This window comes from Ornithodoros turicata, chromosome 1, assembly GCF_037126465.1.
Source record: "Ornithodoros turicata isolate Travis chromosome 1, ASM3712646v1, whole genome shotgun sequence".
Classification (NCBI taxonomy): Eukaryota; Metazoa; Arthropoda; class Arachnida; order Ixodida; family Argasidae; genus Ornithodoros; species Ornithodoros turicata.
Genome location: NC_088201.1, coordinates 171,962,577 through 171,985,504, shown reverse-complemented (window position 1 = coordinate 171,985,504; position 22,928 = coordinate 171,962,577). Strand labels below are relative to the sequence as shown.

The window sequence follows — 22,928 nt, the reverse complement described above, 5'->3', positions numbered from 1 at the left end:
GTTGTAACGACCCTGCCCTCAGCTTCATCAACATGTGTCGCGCTCATTGTCGGTCATGGCAAGTGCGAGAAACCAAGAGGCGCAAGAGAAATTGGAAGGTGCGGAGGCGGTGATTGAAAACAAAACGGCAGCAAGGAAAATGCTGGTAAACAAAGTTTATTTGAAAAACGAAAAACTGGTTCACGAAATGTTAGCTCTAAAGTAACCGCGCCAGAAAATTCACCAAGAGGCTGCCACCCATGCAACGGTCGGGGATGCCAGATTTGTAAATAAATGCAAATGACCCAAGTAGTCAACAGCAAAAAATACGATTTTTACGTCAAAATCAACGCCATCAAGATTGCAAATCCTCTAACGTTGTATATGTAATCGAATGTAACGCGTGCCAATCACAGTACGTGGGTCAGACTAGAGCGTCGTTTACAATTAGGTTCCATAACCACTGATCGGATGTGATGAAAAGACCTAATCTTCCAGTTTCGCGCCATTTCAGCCAACAGGGCCATTCGATTCAAGTTTCAATTTTTCTTCTTCAATCAAACTTCACAACCGATCGATCTCGAGCACAACGGGAATCATACCTTATCTAGAAATTGCAGTCGTCCATAAACGAAGACCCTGGTGCACTATCAACAATAAGAAGTTTAACTACTTAGATAAGGTACGGCTTCTTTTTTTAGTTTCAGGTCGGTTCCTGAAAACGCCCCGGTCCCAGACTCCAAGGCCGATGACACCACCCAGACTTGACAAAGCATTCCTGGACTTGACCTACTGAGAGCCGCCAGGTGGCGGGGCCCTCCTGATTCAGGCGTCATTCTAGACATGTGTAAAAGCTCCAAGCAATTATTGTCACCCCTCGGTCCTGACGACGGCGGAGCTTCCGCCGCAATGTCGACGTTTCCCCTTAAAGGGAGGGTCCGCAACGGTTGTGCCCAAAATTAAGTGAAAGTTGATTTCAGCAGAGACCACCCCTCAGATGCTGACAACAGCCTCCGTTTCGTATAAACGTGCGCGTATAATTTATAAACAGCGAAAACGATAAAGCGAAACCGAAACTATGAGAGCAGGCGGTGGCATCGGAATCGAGGAGCGCCACGCCGTGACGTCAGTCGCGAGATTCGTCTGCCGTGATTCCCATCTGTTGTATTGCATTGAAGACGCCAGGAAGCAAGTTACGCTCAACGTGCAGTCATGGAAACCGACTCCGCATCAGAATAGAACTCCACGGGACTTCGGCCCGATTCAGACGTGTATTCTGATGAGGAGAATGACTTGACCGTCACCATAAACCACAACGACTCGCCGTATTCGACGGACCCTGTACCAGTGCGCGCGTCGCTTGAAACCGAGGCCTCGGACCCATACACTGAAGACTGTCGAACTCGGAGTAACTAATGATGAGTTTCTAATAGGTTGTCGCACATTCTTATACAGGGTGTCCCAGAAAACGTGTCATTGAATTATAATAAAAAAACTACACCAACTAGAGTCATGCGGTCAATGGCATTTGTTCTTACTGGGTTTTTGCCACCTCCTCATATGAATGTCGTGTAACGTAAGTTTAATTATGTAAATTTTTGCGAGCTTAAGTCGGAAATTTGCCTAGTAAAGGTAACTTTCTAACCCCGCCAATGTGAAGGGAGTGTCTAATTTAGTCAAATTAATGATAATTGACAGGGATATTCAGGAGCTATCCCATCGGAGAAAATAGCCGAACACCATACTCTACGGAGGTCGCACAGAATAGCGCCGATGAATTTTTTAGCGCAATCTTTGTCAGTCCGACGAAAGGAGGTTGGAAACCCGGCCCTCCCCGACATCCCAGAGAGAGATAAAACAGGCACGGCTTATCATGTCCGACTTTCGCTGGGATTTTGCTTTCCCTCTCCCAATTTTAGGAACTGTTACGTTTTCTACTATCACTCTGTGGGCTGGCTTCGGAACCTCCTTTCGTCACACTGAGAGCGATTGCGCTCAAAACGTCATCGCGCGCTATTGTCCGGTGCTCCGAAAAGCATGATATTCGGCTATTTTTTCCGATGGAATAGCTCGTGAATATCCCTGTGAATTATCATGAATTTGAGTGTATTCGGCACGCTCTTCATATTGGTGGGGTAAAAAAGTGACCTTTACTTGGCAAATTTCCGAGTTCAGTTCGCAAATATTTACATAATTAAACTTGGAGTACATGACATTCACATTAGGAGGTGGCAAAAACTAATAAGAACAAATGCTGTTGACCGCATTATTCTAGGTGGCGTAGTTTTTTTATTATAATTCAATGACACGTTTTCTGGGACACCCTGTATAAGTGCCACGGGTGCACGCGTAATATGAAACATGTTGCAGGTGCACATGCGGTCGGTGCCTCCCGCAGGTGCCACTCCGAGTTCCCGCATGAGCCGTCTTTTCGTGTCGAACATTCCTGGCTCAAAATGATGAGAACATATCGTTCTCGAGCTGGTCTTCCTCCACTTGATTTTGCGCAGCGCCATTTCCCACTCCAAACGACGTTGTTTGGCCGTCGGAAACTGGAAATATGCTACGTCTGTTGTTGTATCCGACCTGTTGCCACAACTGATTATACAGCATGTCTTACCGGCCATCGTGGTGGGTGTAAGATCAGTGTGCGACGTAACGAACACAATTGCTACGGAAAATTTCCTTCGTCAAAACTGCCAAAACACACAGCAAAGCAAGGCGGACGGCGCGGGATATCTCGCGACTTACATCACGCTCGGTGTTGCTTGCAGGAAAGCGCTCGTGGCTCGCACTACCCTGTCACCGAGCGCGTCATAGAAGAAAATCATTTTTATCAAGTTTGACTCAGTTTTCGAAGGAGATATTTTACAGGCATGGTCGTTGATGGCTAAAGGTGACGAATATTCGAAAGTCTCGGAAGGGACCTTATGCGGATTCTCCCTTTAAGTTTCCACCTGTAAATAAATAACTTCCCCCTTTTTTCTTACTTCCTACACCTTCGTTAGCTGCCGCTAATTTATTTCAACTACCGTTATATATATATATATATATATATATATATATATATATATATATATATCTCTTGAAAAGTTGAAGTTGGTTCGGACGGCTACGTAATTACAGTAAACGTTGAGATAAATGGGAGACAGAAGACGAAAGTAGGGGAAGTAACAAAAAATGGCTGATTAAAGCTTAACAGTTACAAAAGTTAGGGGCGACGTCTACGTCACGGCGGAAGCTTCTCCTCTTCAGGACGAAACAGCTAAATGTGTATAGCTAAATGCCCATTTAGCTATTTCATCCTGAAGAAGGCGGAGCTTCCGCGGTAACATAGATATCACCATTAACTTTTAAGTTTTAATAAACCTTTTTGGTTACTTCCCTACTTTCGTCTTCTGTCTCCCATTTATCTCAACGTTCACTATATATATATATATATATATATATATACAGGGTGTCCACCGTAACTATAGAAGTAATTTTTGAAACTAGAAAAATCACTCTTTCCCAGTTTTAATCAATCACAATGTACTCTATGCCGAAAGGCCCACCTTACGATGGCTGACGCAAGCTCCTGTGTGCATTAATTAACTTTCGTAAGTTAACTTTTCAATAATCAACGATAGAAGATTGACCCAATGAGAAGAGGGTTCAATGGTAACGTTACCATTTTCAAAACAAAAATTAAGCAGTTATAGCGCGAGGAAAGGGCCTGGAAATAAGGTGCTCTGGTGGTCATCTTTCGACGCTCAAGTAGAAGCGCTCCCATTTTCATTTCCTGTGTACGCGGGGGTGGGAAATAGCTGTCGCACCAATCTGTCCCCATGCAATCTCTCCCCCCTGCGACTGTGTTTTCCCTCCCCCGCATACAGAGGAAAGGAAAACGGGAGCGTTTCTACTTGAGCGTCGAAAAACGACCACCAGATCGCCTTATTTCCAGTCCCTTTCTTCGCGTTATAACTGTCTCGATCTTTGTTCTGAAAACGGTAATGTTACCAGTGACCCCAGGGGATTCGATGTTCTCATTGGGTCAATCTTCTAATGTTGATAATTAAAAAGTTAATTAACGAAAGTTAATCAGTGCATCGACACAGAAGCTTGCCTGTGCCCTCTTAATGGGGGCCTTTAGTCGTAGAGTACATCGCAAAACTGGGAAAAAGTGATTTTTTTCTATTTTTAAGAATTACTTCTATAGTTCCAGTGGACACCCTGCATACAGGGTGGTCCACCAACCATGATAGAAATTCATAGTAAAAAACGTAGGCCCCGGAGAGGACCAAGGGATTTTTCTGCTAAGAACTTTTGCCACATGTTGGTAACATTTATATTTCATTTCAATTGACGGAAAGTTAATTTCTTTTATTGAACTCCAAAATTTTCCAAAGGAACCTAACGTTTCCTTTGCGGAAATGGGTTCCCCGCGGTCATTTTACTCAGTACAGTACATAATCCCACTCGTAATGCAATGGCAATTGTCGAAATAAATTCGCCAAAAATTCGTAGATATGAGCCCTTGGCTCCACCTGCTTTTTGACGGCTTGTAGTTTGAGCGCAAAGCTTTGAAGAAAGGAGGTTACATTGGCACGCCACACAAGGTGGGAAAGGGCTACAAGCCTTGCCCACGGAGTAAACATGCGCGATGAGTGCGGGAATCAGAGCATCAAAAATGAGGTTATCCGACGGCTTGTAACCCTTTACGGCTCAACAGAAAAAATATGGGGCCATTCAATTTGGCACCTACTAAACTTACTTTTAACGACTTTTAATTGAAATAAATTGATTTTTTGAATTGAACTCGGAAATTTGTGTAGTCAATGTAACGTTTTTCTGCTCTGTCTGTCAGGTGGAGAGTGGTATACCCCCTAACGGCGCTGTTTTGCGGCCGACTTAGTGCGTTGCTGAAATATGCGCAACTAAACCCCAATTTTCGGACAACTTTTGCGGACGTAACCACCGTACTACGAATCGTATTTTGTGGGGGGTTTGGCTAATTCAACCACGGTCAATCTGATTTAGCAAGAAAGACGTTATATTTACTAGGCAAATTTCAGAGTTCAATTAAAATAATAATTTATTTCAATTACATGTCGTTGAAATTATTTTTAGGAGGTGGCAAATTGAATGGCTGGAAGGTAGCTGCTTACCCCATATTTTTCTGTTGGGTAGTTTTTTTACTAAGGTCAAATGACGCGTTACGTGACGCACCCTGTATATAATGCAAAGAGAAAGTGTCTGAAAGCCGCGAGTTAATATAAAATAACGAATAAGTGACCCGGAGACGGAAGTTACATAAAAGGAAGTTGAACTGTTAGTGGTTTAATGCATTAGCTTTCAGAATCCCCCCCAAAATCAACCATACGGTTGCTACTGTCGCGTGGCATGGCCGCGAGTGAAATAGACAATCCGCTTCGACAAATAGTCCCAAAGTCGGCGAATTTAATTGGACTCCTGACATGAGTATACTTCGTACATCGGACTTCCATACTTCGTACGCGAAGCAAGCATACTTCACTTGAACGGCTGTGTAAAGCGAACTCAGAGCACACGCACGAACGAACGAGCGCTCAGCACTGCCACAGTTCCCGTCGATGCTTTTTCAAGCGAAATAACGTTGGACATGCACATAATGCATAGGCTTTTCTATACTAGAACAGAAAACATAGCAACAGCACACACACAGAACAAATATGTCAGCCATGACAAACTACTAGGTAGAGGGTGAGTGTTAACAAGGGCGAAAACCACCAATATGCTCTATACGTCTTAGTGCTATCCTCTGTGTAGAGATACACATCTATCACTCCGCTGTCGTGTTGGGCTACAGGATACATTTTGAAGCAGTTCATTTTTAAATATACATATTTAAACCATTTATTTTTAGCGATATATTTTTACACAGTTTATTTGTAACGATATATTTTGCAACAATATATTTTCATGGTGGATTCTTGAGCGATTGTTTTTTGGGCGGAGATTTTTGCGTGGTTGATTCCTTATTGGGGAATTTTACGCAGTTTATTATAAAACAATATATTTTGAAAGAGTTTTTCTTAAAGGATTTATTCTTAAATATTTATTAGTGTAACCCCCATACTGATATCCCCAGGAACACCGTGTGAGGTTGTTCTGTTTGTGTTATAGATAGAGCGGCTGTTAACCGTTTTTTATCAAGGCGCTAAGCAGGACTGTTCATGTGACCACAATTATCCGAACGCTATTGATAACGAAAAACATTCGAGTTCGTACCTCGTTACCATCGCTGTCTCAACGCTATTTTCGCAATGGGACGCAGTAATGCGAGGACATTTTCCATTAGAAGCAGCGAGATCACCCATGCAGAAAGCTTGTTAACAATGCATATGCTGTTTCTGTTGACATGACCAACATGGGGACGTAGGTACTATGGTGCTCACGAGATAGGTTCCAAGGTTTTTAATATCTCCTATTGTCGCCCATTACTGAGTCCAAATCGTTAATCTTCTGTAGAACCAGTTCTATCGAGTTGTTATTTTAGACGTGCAGGATAACATATACAGTGTTCTCATATCACAGAGTGCCTACTCTGACGCTACTGCCATACACGTTACTTCATATGCAGCAGGACCATTGAAAAACCTGAGTCTGGGCACATCGAGAAACGACGACAGGACACAAACGAGTCAAACCAGTAGAGTGTTTAATTCGCGCAACACTCAAGAAATGTGTACACAACGACTGGGGTAGGAAAAGGCGAATATATTGAGGAAACAACTCCACTATAGGACGAACAAGGTCAAGGAGAGTAGGAATCAAAGAAGTCGTTTGAATGCAGGTTCAATGAAAACACAGGCGACTCTACCGCCATTACCGGCATTGCAGAATGACAAGTGCTTCTCTGAGAAGGCGTTTTCGGATGTCAGGTTCCTATGCTGCAAATGAGGTTTCTGCCTAAATTGGTTGGTAGTTTTTACACAATTTGAAGTGACCAGGGGAATTTGTATTCAGATTGTTACTGTACTGGCGTCATCTTTGATTTATAATAATGATTAATAATTCGTGGCTTAACGTCGCGAGACAATGATGATGATGGAACGCCACAGTGATTGATGTGTGGATTAATTTTTACACCGTGAGGATTCATTGCGTTCTCAAGAAACGATGCATCCTAGCAAACGCACCTCGGGGAAGACGGATTGTCAAAACAACTTGTACTCTGTCACCTCTGTACTCTGTACAGTTCCTCGGCCGGGTTCGAACCCGCACCGTTTTAGTTTAGAGGCTGTGATGTTTGACATACACAGATGCAACATCAATCCATGATGCTCAGGGTTCGGAGCCCGGAATCCCAGGATCCCGAAATCCTGGGATTTCTAGATGATAAATTTCAGCTTTTCTGACAACAAATATTCGGTGGTACGAGTGAAAGGGAAAGAACGGTGTCCAATCGACTTTTTGTTTCAAGCGTCCCTTCCCCGAAAAATATGATTTGCAATCCAAAACCGAACCAACCTTGTCGTCCACGAGTCATTACAACGACGTTAGCTGCTGACTCATGTGAACTACGCAAGCCATAGCGAAGAACAGCCCTCAAGTAGCATAAAACTCCCATGAAATCAGAAGGAGCCTTCCAATCCTATACAACAAGAAATATTGTAGAATCTCTCTCTGCAGAATCTCTCTTTTTGTTCTTTTGATCCTCACGAATACATATATTTGAAACGTCAATATATATATATATATTTGAAAGTAAAAAGAGAAAATGGAGACAGACTTTTCAGAAAATTATAGACTCTGGTGCTGCAGACTAGAACATAACAGTCACTGTGGATGAATTTTAGCGGCTGCGTAAGTAGAATTGCTGTACAGCATAAGTATGTATCTTCTCGTGCACAACTAACTGCGGGAAATATCCTGGGGCGCAGACAGAAGATATTGCGTAGCAGACGACAAGAAGAGACGCATTTCATTGCGTCATTTCAGTTGACATTCCGGCACGCTGCGAATGCTCAATGTAACGTGCAGCTTTTGCCCCGTGAGCAGTTTTTTTTTTTTTTTCGCTAGAATGTTTCGTGGGGATGCCAGAAGACGCGAACTATATCACAATTTGTGATAGCATGGTTGTGCAAGTGGATACAGTCCTATACGACATCCTGGGTATAGTTGCGAAAAAAATTCTGATCCCGTCCCGGGATCCCGGGATCCACATTTTCGTATCCTGAAATCTCGGGATTGTAAAAACGGCTCAGGATTCCGAACCCTAATGATGCTTGAGTGGCCAAAATTTCTTTTCCGCAGGTGGCACAAATAATCACAAAACAAGTATTTTCCTTTGACCGATTCGCCGTAACTCAACGGAAGGACAGTCCAGCAGCATTGGGCTTCACCTCACCGGTATTCTAAGCGTGCGCACCTCTCTAGGTTCTGTTCTACCCGGGTGTGGAGGGGAGGGGGTGACGTGAGGGTTCTACCGGTGGAGAGTACCTTACAGCTAAATCGAGGAAGCCGAAGACTTGTCGTCCATGTCGCGAAAACAAGTTACAAAGTTCGTGTCCGAAACACAGCCGGCGGCCCGTGCCAAGCTAACCTGTGACGTCACGTAGGGTACAGGAGGCAGTACAGAGAGAGATTCAGGAGTTTCGATTTCAATATAAGCTTACCAAATATTTTGGTAACTAACGGGTCAACGACCGGCAAACCAAGTTCGTCTCTCATTTCTGATGAATGTACCGAACTTATTCACATAGTCACTATGACATTTCCGGATTGTCCCGGAGTTTCCCCTTAAGGAATTAAATATGCGATAATTTCTACGCAAGGGACAAAATGTAAGAACGTAGGACTAATTCTACAAGCAGAACCGGAGTTTGAAAAACGGGATAAAACGATACAGACAAAAATATTTCTAAGGTACCAGACACCAGTTGATAGACAAGAAAAATGAAACTCCTCTGGAGTTGATTAACCTGTTGATTAACCCATCTGCAGATTCAGGGAACATAATCATACCCGACAGCGTCATATAATTTTCTCGATGGTTCGTTGTTGTAATGAGATTCTGATGAGAAAGTCTGCTGAGATTACTTATTCTCATTTCACGCGAACAATGTTACGAAATCATTATGGTGGTTCTGTGAAAACAGCTTTGATAATTAGAATAGCCAGTATAAATACTGACACTGCCTGGTTATCCGATCATCGACCAGCAAGAACGCTCAAGATGTTTCAACTGGTAGTTTTCCTCACTGCCTGCTGCTTCGTGGCAACTGTCCATGCTGCTGCTGCTAACTGCAAGTCGGGCCCTTTCAGCGCCGCAGTGGTAAGTCCTAAACCTAGGTACATTTGCTCTGATCACACCGGGTTTTTCAGCAATAACAAAACCAGGTCTAAAATGACTTGAACCATTTGCATACTAAACTTACGACTCGACTTCTCTTTTCAATTTTGACGCGTCTTCTTCACTCACACAACAATAATATGTCAGTGTGTCTCGTTAACAACAGCAACAACCGGGATTCAATGGAAGTTAAAGGCACCGTTGTTTTCATTGCACTCTTCGAAACGTTGCAGCTATATTGTACGGATATCGTGGCCCTATGTACCTTGCCACGCCGCCGTCGTGGAATTCTACCAATACCAGTCATACGTACGTCATGTCATGCGCAGGGATACACTTTGATTTAACTCGCATCAAGTCGACGCATATGTCTGTGCTGGTAGAACATACATATGAGAATGACTCACGAATTGCCGGTACTGGATACGACATGCTTTCCGAATCATTTTCAACTGTAACGCAGTGCAGGTGAAAAGACGTAACCTCCATCGTAATCATATATTTCCACCCGTCTATTCAGTAACCGTGACACTTTAATTTGAAGAACAAGCTGCGTAGTAATTATTCGAATGTTGTAATGAGCATGTAAGGGGATATGACATGCAGATGTCATATAGGTCAAAAGCCTTCAAAGAGAGTAGCAGATCAGCGAGGTCAACCATGGAAACCGAGGAATTATGCCCAGTGTTTGGCACGGTCATCTGTTTAATTTACATCAATGACTTGCATAGGATATTTTCTCGTTCGTTAGCTATATGTTAAAGATTGCGTCATACATCGCGGGATCCACAATTTACCGTACTGTATCTCTCTCGGGGAAGGAAATTATTAAACTGGCTCTCTAGAGAGAATTACATAACCTTCTGCATAACCAACTGTGTATCGAATGTCCTGTAAGAAATATATCCGTAATTTCGCTGCACAACTCACTTCTAACTCTGTTCCCGGCATATGTGCCGTAATGCATACGTTGCAGAAGGTCCGTTTGTAGTGAACAGCGCACGTTTCCTGGCTGGGTTTTCGCAGCTTAATATCATTTACGCTTATGGAGTCTGTAGAGTGTGCACTGGAATTTCTACGATAACTACTTTACGGCGCATCTTCCGGCAACAGAGTTAGCAGTCACTTTTATATAAAACTAGAGATTTTTTACAGTTTTTCCAATGACAATCAACGTTGAATATAATGTAATTTAATGTAATTCACAGCTTGCCACTCACACTCGACCAATCTGACTACCAAATACCCACACTCTCTGTGGAAAGGGTCTCCTTGGGAATCCATTATCACACAACCTATCGTGGAAATAACACATAAATAGCTTAACCCTTAAATCTTCAGGATTTGTATAGCACCGCCTTCACTTTTTTTTTTTCACGTGACGTTAAATATATTGCGTAGCACCCACTCGACCTATTGGAATATGCTAGTATGATCTGGACTCCACAGCAGCAGTAATTATAAGGAAGGACTCTCGCGCGTCTCAAATTAGAAGGAACTTAACATGTCTAACCTTAAGTATAGATGGATGGTTGCCAGTCTAATAATTTTCCTGAAGTTAACGCACTCATAACCATGCTGACGATCATGGTATTGTCCTAGACCACCCCAAATCTCTCTATACGCTACAAGCATTTATCTACAGTCTGAGGCCCATCTATCCGTGGCAACAGATTACTCCACTCACCTCATCAGTTGACGATCACCCTGTAGAACAGTGCGCAATGCGAGATCAGTTGTACTCATGACATTGTGGAAATAAAAATTTACGAGTAATACATATTTCACATGGATGCGGAATTGAAAATATGTTTTCTGTATGCACGTGTTTGTGTGTATAAAGACACATTTTGTAAACCTTCCCCCGGATGTGACGGCTCAACAAAGTGCCCTTAGAGTTCAAATAATTAAGTTATATTGCTACTTCATAAGACCTATTGCGTTGTAACGAATTCTTCTGGAGCCCGATCGACAAACAATTTTTTGGCAAAAGCAGTGACACTGAAGACGGTTCAAGCTTCATATTAGCAGCAGAGACACAGAATCCGCGTTTTTTTTTTTATTTCTTAAGGCAGGCTATCTTGGGAGGAACGGTTCACGGTACGGGGCTACTAAATGCACGTGGCAGAGGCAAATGAATACATGTAAAGTTATCATGCCCGCTGAACTACAATTGGCAATAGATACAACAGCCTGTGTTCATAACAATACAAACACATCGTACACATACGGAAGGCGAATATACATTGTACCGTAACTTTACAATAATACGTACATGTGAAAAAAAAAAAATATATATGTATGTTTATAATTTGATCGTGCACTCCCAGCCGAGGACAGGTGTTTCGTTCTACTTGGAACTCGTCAGCAACACTCGGTCGGCCCTAACAATGTCTCTCGCCGATACACACTGTTATCCCTGACCCAAGATCCTGTCACGCCCTGCGCCGGACGGACACGTTCCGAGCAGAAGGAAGCAGCCAAAATTAGGAAGACTATACATTCAAGTAGAGAAAAGGATGTGCATTTTGCCCTCCAACAATGACCTACTCCCGGTTTCGAATGCACACGTCAAAGCTGTTCCAAAATTTGAGGATGACTTATGATACTCTTTGTGGCAATGGCCAATATACCTGACAGGGCAATGTCCTTGGTTATCTGGTCCTGGTTCTGCGAATAGAGCTAACAAGGGGAACTAGAAAGCGAACACCGTGTGATCAGGTAGAATACGCTAAATTAAACAGTTTAAAAATAAGGTGTCGTGAAAGCCAAATTTCAAAACGCACAGAATCATGAAAATGTGCGTGCTATCAAGTTCCTGAGTGCTGAGGTAGTCGTCGCTACAATACATTCCCCTCTTTCCAAGCTCGGCAGCTGAAAGTTCTACGCTGTTTTTTCTTTTCTTTTCATTATTTTTCTTCTTCAACCTACCTGCTACATTCTGCAGAACTCTTCTAATCACTCCCGTAGGATTGGAGCAGCATCGTGTATTAAGTGCAGAAGACCATGTCAACAATATTTAAAAAAAATGACATGAAAATTCTAAAAAAATTAGGGGGCTCATTATTTCATTCTCCGCGTCACCACCAGCAATGGGTAGACTATCGCTCCCTGCGATAAAACTACCCACACATCATTTCGTAAGAAAGTTGTTGTTGTTGTTTTTCTGTGTTTCCAAAGATATATTTCCTGATCCTAAGAAGTGCAGATTGTATGGACCAATCTTTCGTGAAGCCTACCTTGTTGTTCAGCGAGTAGGTCGTGTGCGTGCAAAATCCGACGAGTCAGTTATGTATTATCTGTTGATTACCTTTTCGATAATTGACAGAATGAAAATTGGCATGTAATTGTTTAAGTCATCGCTCACGGCAACTTCGTGTAGCGACCGCCTTGCCTGTTTTATTTTGTTTGTTGGCATACCTGTGGTAAACGATCAGTTAATTATATGTGACACAACAATACTTCTCAGAGCGTTGACGGTTTACACCGGCCTTGTGTCAATATCATCTGCACCGGTTGTACAGCCATCTCTTCGGGATAGTATTGCATTTGTTACTACGCTTTGAATACTTGGAGTTGGACTGGTTGCCCAATGCGACCTTAATATATATATTCACATGGTTCATCAGCTATTTTGCCTAATGGAGTACCCACATCGAAAGAGTGATCGACTGTTCTGTTTCAGTCCGGTAAAGAGATATGTTCCACGTTAGTGCACTGACTAGAGTCTCTGCTTTCTCATTTAGAGCCTTGGTGGACCCGGTGGAAGTGGAGTATATAAGCTGATGCAATCGACGTTCCCGCAAGAGGAACAGTGTGTGTACATCGGACCACCTCAAACAACACCCACCAAGGAGAGTCCTGCAACTTATTATTGGGGGTGGAAAAAGGACAACAAGTGGTAAGTACCAGGGGCGTACATGCAATTATTGGTTGTCACTTGGGTAGTTACACAAATTAAATCAATACACAATAAAGAACGCTTCGCTTAATGTGCTTTAGCTTCCTGTACAGCGCTGAACAAAAGTCTGCGGGACGCGCGAGCGTTGTATTTTCTCCTCGGAGCTACACACTAGCGGCGGACTAAAGTGGGCTCCTTCACTCTGGTTCACTCATTCAGAGGAAGGGAAGGAGTGCGCCAGCAGTGAAACCAATAGAAACCGCTTCGTGACTACATTCAAGCGATGCCGACATCAGGTTCCAACAGCTCCTCATAGAGCCCATGGTTTGAAATAATTCACACAACACTGGGCACACGACCAATGAAAGTGCAACGTTGTAGAAATTATGTATAGCCAGTCGGTCAATCGGAAGCCTTAACTTTGGCTGACATTTCGGTCGGTTCTGGCTACCATCGACTTCTACTGGATTTAACGCCTACCGCCTTTACCCGATATTCAAAATAACGGAAGCTTCTTTTGGCTAAAAGAGATATTTATTTGACACAAAGCACTATTTCAAAGACCTTTTACATGGGTGCAGTGTGAATACAAAGTCCAGTGCGTTGTTCACACACTGCAACCTTATGCACGGCAGTCTTATGAGTGCGTACCATTTTACGATGAGTATTTTCTAGCGCTTAAAACAGCTTCTGTGGCACGTAATCCTGTCTTTGTTGTCAGCCCTCGAAATCCGGCGGCGCCCCCAGAGCGTGTTCTTCACTCTTCAACCGCTCCAACTTACGAAGCATTCCAGTTCCGGAGTTGACAAACAGTTCGTGGGATAATAGTCGTGTCCAGGAACGGCACGACACGCGTAGAATCACCAAATGTTCTGCCAACTGACACCACCGAAACGCGGAACACAAGAGGACGGACGCCGTGCCGGCCGATGCGTGCTATTTCGAAACTATGCTGAAATGGTTGCCGGGACCGGGACGCTGCACGCATATGCGCGCGTACAAAATGCGATTTCCAAACATTGTCGACCAATCGGAGCGCGCGCACAGTCTCGGCCAATGTAGATTGGCGCAGTGGTACATCCTCTACAGCCACATCCTCGGTTACCTGAGGAGGACTGCCGACACTACCGCGTTGTGTTGCAACGAGCGCACTTGCACATCCCTCTGGACGAGTGAACTCGCCCACTTGCGCCTAGGTGCCGCACCGACAGGAATGGGACGTTCCGTGAACTTTTCTCCAGCAGTGCACAAGCATTGTCGCTGGGAATTTTTCGAGCAGTTGCCTTCCTTAAAATTTAAACAGTGCCGACGTACCATACACCTCGTGGAAACAAAGCATCGACGAGAGGTACAGGGATAATTGTCACATTGCCTATTACTGTGTAAGAGTAAAATAATTCGTCCGTCGACATGATCAAATTCGTCGAGGGGCCAGATCTGCTACGCGATTCATTGGTAGGGTAAAGATTATATATTACCCGTCCTCTACCAATGAAGGTCACATCATTCCGCCACGAGCACCAGGTAACAAAAAGGCCTTGCTAACACAGTTCCCAAAAGAACGTATGAACCCGCCTCTTCTCGAAGGGATGAACCTTCGGCTCATCTATACCTCCTCAACCTTGTTGTTTTCTTTATATCTGTCTGTGAGTCCTGTAAAATTTCAGCTGTGCTTGAGACTTTGTCCGGTGCTTCTCTAGTCTCTAGGGTTTTAATATTATGAGTTCTAATCACCAGCTATCTTGCTTTTAGCCATTCTCTACTTAGTTTTTGTGTTTGTTATTTTGATTTCATGAGGACACAGCCAAAAATGCATGGCTGAAAGTATACCGGGTGTCTCAGTTAAATCCCCGGGCTAAATAATTCGCGAACCGGTACACCAATCGAAGAACTTTCTTTTTTACAAGTATCTGTACTATACCGCCTACAATCTGCGCACTGTGTGAATGAGTGGGAGGAGCTCATTATTTAAATAAAAATTCAAATGAGTTTCTAAAGTTTCTAAAAACTTCTAAAGCAGGAAACCGTCGGCATTAAAATGGGTACTACCCCTTTTGGGACCTTCAGAGGACACCTTTTAGAGAAAACTATGCCACCGAAGCGGGTCATTTGTTGCAGTAATTAATTGGTTTCGGTTTACATATTTTTGTCGCGGCTGGTCGCGGTGAAGCGCAAAACGACGCTCTTCCACTCCCACGTCCACCAATGAATTACGTCCATACACCAATGAATTACGTCCTTTTGCACTTCGCAGCGACCAGCCGCGACAAAAATATGTAAACCGAAACCAATTAATTACTGCAACAAATGACCCGCTTCGGTGGCAGATTTTTCTCTAAAAGGTGTCCACTGAAGGTCCCAAAAGGGGTAGTACTTATTTTAGTGCCGACGGCGCCCTGCTTTAAAAGTTATGTTTTTTCACGAAACTCATTTTAATTTTTATTTAAATAATAAGCGTCTCCAACTCATTCACACGGTGCGCAGGTTGTAGGCAGTATCGGACAGATACTTGTAAAAGGGAAAGTTCTTCGACTGGTGCACCGGTTCGCGAATTATTTAGTCGGGGGATTTAACTGAGACACCCGATATAACTAATAAAGCAGCTGGGATTTGATTCATTTCCTTTTTTTTCAACCACGATCTATCTCGTTCCCCATGGCAACAAGCGATTAGCTGTGGCGCAACGCCACACCATAATATCGCGACAGTACACGGGCAGTAATAAAATGCAAATAAATGTAACTCTCTGACGATTGCTATGCAATTCATAGTCTCAATGGAAGTGCAGAAGGGCTTTTGAGTACTGATTTTCGCTCCTAATACTGGTTTCCCTTATACTAGAGAAGTTTGAATTTTTTTAGTATTGAAATCGATGCTGAACGGAAATACATTAAAATTGTAGCATCTTGTTGCGATTGCTTTAAGCAAAACCAGTTGTTTCAGGTTTCTTAGACGCGGTAATTCACTGGCTACAGATACTAGGAAAAAACAAAAACAACACATCTTCTATTATTCGTTCACTATCATTTTCTTTTGTAATATTGTAAGTGTCGTTCTCTAGAATACCCACAAGAAATGTGGACTCCCTAGAAAGAGACATTTCATGAACATCGGCCAGCAGCCTCCGTAGCGTGCTGACTCTGCGCTCTTTGATTTTCAGGGAAAAAAGGACAGGGACTGTGTATCCAGACGGCGCAAGCATTATGGACCACGATGACGGTAAGTACTTCATACACATTGCAACCGGTAACAGTTAAGAAAATCACCATCCGGTAATGCCACGGAGCGAAAGTGTGTGACCTCCTGCCTGTAAAGGGAAGTGTTCCTCTGCCGCAATGAGGCAACGAAAAAAAGAAGGGGGCAGTGGGGTCGATGAATACGTACAGAAGGTTATGTACAGGGGTGCAACAAGAAACGTAAGAAATAAGAGGCGCGCATATCAATTTGTCGCTGGCAGTTCAAGAACCCAAGAAAGCGATATAGTGCACCAAAACATCGTTGAAACGTCGCAAAGCAGATGGTTCATTCTGTTTTAAAGGAACTGTTGTTGCCACAGGACTGAAGTATCGTGGTTAAGGCGTGCGTACCTCGATATTTTTGACAGGACCTCACGTTTGGCGATCTCTTACAAACTGCTCGCTAATGCAAGCGGATATAACAAGGTGGACTAGAGGGTGATGGGAAGTATTTGAAGTACGAAGTAGTAGAACTTTAAGCAGACCACCAAACCGAACCTTAACCGAAAACCGGAAAGAACCGCTATTTTTTTCCGGAACCGAACCAAAACTGCCGCCGCTATCTTGGAGCTGAACTGGAGCTAAACCGATTTAGAAAATTTCGGTCACCGTTTCAAAACTGGTTTGAAAGCAACGACAGTCGAGTTGACAGCATCGAAACTGACTGTTTTTCATCTTACCTACCTTAAGCTTAAGCGCCCCAACCTGTTCCAAAAGTGGCCGGTTCATGCGAAATCTTTTGCAACCCGTGACTCCAATACAAGCGGAAATGCATAGCTGGACGCCCGCATCGATGGTGACAACGTCGGATAACCGCGCCCTATTGGTTCGTTTTCCGGTGGACAAGCGATATTGTCAAGACTTTGTGGTCAGCCAGGATATGCGAGCACACAGAAAAAAAAAAGAAAAAAAAACTGTCGGGACTTTCCTGCCATTGATTTTAGGTCATATACCTTGTGCAATGAACCGGTTTGGAACCGGCTTAGAGCACCTTGAATCGGTTCAGAGCCCATATGTGCGGCCTCCTAGAGCTGCATTGGAACCGAACCATGCTGCCTGGACCCGAACCTGAACCAAACGGGAGAAAAAAAAAAATCAGTTTGATACTCTGAATTTAAAACATTTCTTAGTACTTGTACTTTACTTTAAGTACATTTCAACCCCTGCGCTTTCGACTGTACTTAAAGTACTTTTTGCCGGTACTTTCCCAGCAACTACTCAAGTAGCCAAACTTCGACTCCAGTCAAAAATCACAAAAAAAAGATAAAAAGTGCACCCCAGAAAAAGCGCTAACATGCTACCTGTAGCGCTACTTGTGTGTTTTCGTCTTCTTTCAGGAAGGCGAACGCTAAACATTGTTCACAAGAAGGGAATGCGCTATCGACACTTCGACTGAACCCAAATCCTGCGTTTCTGGTGGCTATGTTGTCGATAAAAAAAAAACGTTGAGACATGAGAGCCAGCTTTCGCTACAGTCAATCATCGTCTTCCTCGTCCATCGTCATCCTCTCAGATACCGTCCTATACCCCTGTCACACGGGCATTTTCGATCCTGCTCGACCGAACCTGCTTGAACCCAATGCATATCGGATGGTGCTACACGGCCGCTTCCAAGCAGGATCGAACTTTGATCCTGCTTGACTCAAGACAGTTCCCATAACAGGATTCACAATTTCAAGACGGCTCGACGGCCGCCATTTGCATCCTCGACCTCGGTGAACTGTCATAACTTAAGACGGACATGCACGCGAAGCTACAAATGATGCTTACATCGGTATACGATAAATTACCACTAATATCGCTGTTATATAGGAAACGCGAAATTAATGAGTTCCGTTTATTCATTTGCACAGGTCAACCATTCAATGCGCATTGAAAGTGGCCGTGTAGCAGCGTCAAAACTCGAGCGTGCTCGGGAAGTTCAATGCAGATAGGATTCGAGAAGGATCGAAATACCCGTGTGACAGGGGTATTAGAAGATTTTGCTTTAGAGGAGGCGTCCCCGTGTAAAGACGCTGGCGAAGGCGTTATAACACAGGCAGCATACATTCGCACGGCAAGTCGCAGGCGGTTCCAGCACATCTCAACCACATCTGGTTACGATCGCGGCACATTCGAAGATAAGACATGTGATTATCCTACCACCTTAGCTGGGACGTTAAAATAAATTGACAAGAGAAGATGAGATCAGGTCAGACTGATCAGATAAGATAAAACAATTTCATGAAAGAAATGATCCAGGCAATCATCCAAAGAGTGAACCATGTTAAATGACATGTTATTGACAAGTATACTGAAAAGTTGCGTATAGTTCAAATGAACACCAAGTTTGCGGGCTACATTCACACGTACAAGTATTCACGTCAAAGGACATGGTGAAAGTTTAAATGTATTCAAGCTGAATTAATTGTCGAAACACTATTGGAGGGCAGACATACCACCATCTCCAATGAAATCGCAATCAATTATACGGGGAGCTTCACCGTACAATTTTAAGCCGTCGGCATACTCAAGAACACAATAGTACTTAACATCAAGTGGGAAAGTCTTTCACAAAAATATTAGAAAGCAGAGGACCAGGGACTGATCCTTGTGGCACACCTGAAGGCATTTTGTAAGAGCCAGAATAGAAACCGCCTATCCGCACATAATTGGCAGAAAGGTTTCCACCTACTCTTCGAAGACAAACTGTCTTTCAAATTGTGACTCTTGATCGTATGATGATGTAGTGCTATGGAATGTTTGGAAAATACGAATATGATATAGGGGCGTAACATCTTTCACTCATGAAACCCTCTGTGCAAGAACTTTTTCTCCCGAGGAATTGGATTTATACTTCAGATACCTGGGAGAGTCGTGTCATAGCTCTTGCGGCATTGTGCAGAATTATGAAGTACGCTTTTCTATATATTCTCACAGTATATGGCAACACGAACACCACATTGGTTTACACCGAGAAAGGGAAATGCGATGTTACACTTTTCCATGGACAGAGCAATAAACTCGAGGGTGGACCATGTAAGTAATTTTCTTGTTCTTTCCTCTCAAAACCGATTCAAACGTCATTTTCAATTGACGGTCAAGGATGTGACGGAAGGGATACCGTCTGATATATTCGTTATTAAAGCAAATAAGCATTGGATCAACATGGTACGAGTCGCTTAGTGCAGCGAAATATATCAAACACTAACCTGCGTAGACACTATACTCCCGGTATGACGATGAGACGAAGAGCGACTTCTGAGATTCACAATTAACCGCTGAACAATACAAAACTTGTAATGTCGTACCTATTGGGTTCAAGAGCGATATATTGACTACAGAGCAACTCAACCACACTGGGTAGTAAAGCATTGAACCGAGATTGACTGGCCTGTAAGACATCATACTGTAACCACCACATTGGTGTTACATTGATGTAGCGATCAAAACTGGCCTCGATACATACTGGTTTTTTTTTTTTTTTTTTGTTACGATTGATGAAATCTTAAAAAAATATATGGGCATAGATCGCATTCCTGCAGCTGAGTTCTACGGCCAGGTATACATGCTCTCAAAGGAAATATTCAACTACAGGATGACTAATCACGAAAAATTAATTAATTAACGTTTAATTGGGGAATTCCGGGAGAAGCGAGATAGCAGAAGGGGCAACAACCCTCGTTGAAACTCATTCTACATTTTAAAAGAGCACGTGCCGTGAACAATCCATCGCCATATTTCTGTATGCAAATGAGCCGAAACGGAAGCGCGGAAGCGAAAAAGTGCGCCTTAGGAGCGCATCAACCTCGCCGACGGAGGCTTATCTGGACCGGAACGCGGTTTACCTGACAAGATAAGCAGCACCTACTCCAATCCTCTCGATTGCTCCTAATCACGTTACTCTCTGACGTGAAATGAGCAATGTGCTCCCTGCGTTCCTGGTCAACCCGATTTCGCTTTCTGTTTATCTGCATATCAGAATTCGAGAATGGGTATTTTAACGGACGTGCCTGTTTCCGGGTTTTTTTAGACGTAGAATGGCGTCCACCGAGAATAGCCTCTCAATGTGTAATCTTGCTTTTGCCCGAATTTCCGCAATTAAAAATGTAATTCTTGAATTTTAGGTACTTAATCATCGTGTAGTTACGTAGTTTCTTCCAGTGGATGTCCGCCTTTCCTCAGAACTCAACCGCATCATCCCTGTACCTTCTGTGATAGCGGCGCTTACCCGTCAGTCCGTGTTCATGTTGGCTTCTGTTTTTTAGTGTGACAATTTAATGTAAGTACGTTTAATGCAATTTTATGTAAGAAGAGAACATTATCTGTTCCAAATATTGGCGGCTCTCGTCCTGAGGCTGAGTTGTCCTGTGGGAAGCAGCATGTAACTGCTGGACGACTAGTTACCTAAAATTCATTAAACGTTTTATTAGATGTTGTCGCCGTCACTAAATGTGAGGCAGTGGAATTGGAGGCGACCATTATTTGAATCCACCCTATTTCTCAAAAATCCTGAGACGAGCACGTACTTTTGAGATATAAATGGCCATACGTTTGTATGCAAATAATGCGAAACCTGAACTACGCACATTGCGAGCGGAAAAACGATAGGCTAACAGAATAGTGTTGATTCCTATCAGCTCTGTCGCTACAAAACACGTGGCCCTCCGACGTGAACGGCCCCTTTCCTGTTTTTGCACTCCAGTTATGTTAAAATGTCCAGTTAGTTTTGCACTCCAGTTGCACTCCATCATATTTTGCAGTTGTCGAATTGTGGCAGCACACCGAAGCGGAAGGCGGCAGCAATGAAGTCGAGTGCTGCCAAAAGCATTTCAAAGAGGAACTTACACGGCAGGGGAAAACGCTCACTGATGCGACGAACCGGAGCAACGGTTGCGATCCGTACCCCGAGTTGAAATAGAACTGTCATCAAACCGTCTGCACCGACAGGCAAAAATAAAGATGCTGCATTTGAAAGCGTGCGTGTCAGCGTTCTTTTCTTCACTGATATAATAATTGGGAATAGATTTACGCGTAAGACGGGCCTTCCTATTTGAGTGCCGACATGCTGAATGTGCCGCGGGGTCGGAAAGCGGATAATTTCTACCACCTGTGGTTCTTTTGACAAGCGCAGGAACTCTCCGATAGACAATGCGGGAAGTAATGCTTACCACCCCCACATTGTTACCGTTCTCGGCCGGGATGTAACCCGCGATCTTGAGTTCAGCAAGACAACACGTTACCGACTGAGCTTGCGAGGACGGCTTCTATAATCGACGGCCACAAGCCTTCGGCACATAGCCGACATGAAGCTAACGACAGTACAGCATGCTATCACCGCTGTTTCAATACACAGGGTGACGTATACCCTTTTTCTGCGTCTCTCCCAGAGGCGCTCTAAGGACAATGCCAGATCAATCGCCTTTGAAGTCGGCCCCGAATTTAGGATTTCACATGATCCGCATACCGGAATATAAACAAGGAAATAATTCGCTAATAGCGACACAAAAAATGCAGGCTGCGGCCGTTTACACAAATAGAGAGTGCCACCAAACTCAGGCGTACGCCTCAGGAGAGAGAGCAGTGTCATGCGGAATGATGGCCTGCGAAGAATGTGTTGCGAGAATATTTTTGGTTCTTCTTTTTGTGTGTGTGTGTTTGTGGAATACCGTAGAAGCAGCAGACTTACATCGCACATGCCGAAAAGGGAATGACACTACATTACACACTCAAAACAAATCACTGCATGGAATGTGTTCAGAGAGGATTTATTCAAAACGGTAGAAGCCTTTGTCACACCTTATACGATATCATGACATACGACCAACTGTGGCCACTAATATCCAACCTTCCGAAGAGTCTGCGACAGAAGGTATAGGGAACGTGGTGCACCGAGGTGCTAGATGAGGGCCACAATTTTTGTACCATAGGCGCGGCACTGCGCGTGTAATTTGAGTTCCGTACTGTGGTGTCGCCTACAAAATGAGCAGCTTTAATATTTTAAAAGTGCATATAGTTAGAATTGTCAGAAGATTAACTCCCCAGCCAATGGAAATGACGTCATCAAGGTCGTACGGCGTCACTCAAGGCCCCAGTTACTCCGCCCTCATATCAGTGAGGTAATCACAAGTTACTGGATAAGATGGTTAATCAGTGATACGATATCACAGTTAATCAGTCACAGTTAATATCACAGTTAATACGATATCACAATATCATATTATAGTTAATCCAGTGATATAATATCATTGATAAGACTATTAACTAGTAATAATGACGTCATGGTTGAAACAAAGCAGGGACCAAATATAGGGGTTTTTGGTTGTGAGCCGAGCACCTTAAAGGGACAGTCCGGGAAAACCGGAAGTTGATTTTTTCCAACTGCCACTGAGGCTTACATGCTGGGTGGAAAGTTTCAGCTCACAAAATGCCGTGGTTTTCGAGATATCGAATAAAAAATACTCCTCTGAAGACATCCGGTTTCGCTTTTCTCCCTCGCATACTCCTTGCCCCAAGG

General features: G+C 43.6%; 1 protein-coding gene across 1 annotated transcript; it reads left to right on the top strand.

Annotated features, from left to right (window-relative positions):
* Positions 1–9,142: 9,142 nt before the first annotated feature.
* Positions 9,143–21,388, top strand: LOC135378799 (uncharacterized). The gene is made up of 5 exons (XM_064611896.1): positions 9,143–9,277; positions 13,042–13,196; positions 16,357–16,415; positions 19,352–19,450; positions 21,175–21,388. The coding sequence occupies exons 1-5, from the start codon at positions 9,179–9,181 to the stop codon at positions 21,330–21,332; spliced, it is 570 nt and encodes a 189-aa protein (XP_064467966.1). The 5' UTR covers positions 9,143–9,178; the 3' UTR covers positions 21,333–21,388.
* The last annotated feature ends 1,540 nt before the right edge of the window (positions 21,389–22,928 follow it).

Bases quoted from the DNA above. Each gene is read 5' to 3' on its own strand.
- LOC135378799 (XM_064611896.1), top strand. From the start codon at position 9,179: ATGTTTCAACTGGTAGTTTTCCTCACTGCCTGCTGCTTCGTGGCAACT. The intron at 9,278-13,041 runs GTAAGTCCTAAA...TTTCTCATTTAG, and splicing joins GCCCTTTCAGCGCCGCAGTG to AGCCTTGGTGGACCCGGTGG. The intron at 19,451-21,174 runs GTAAGTAATTTT...CATATTTTGCAG, and splicing joins TAAACTCGAGGGTGGACCAT to TTGTCGAATTGTGGCAGCAC.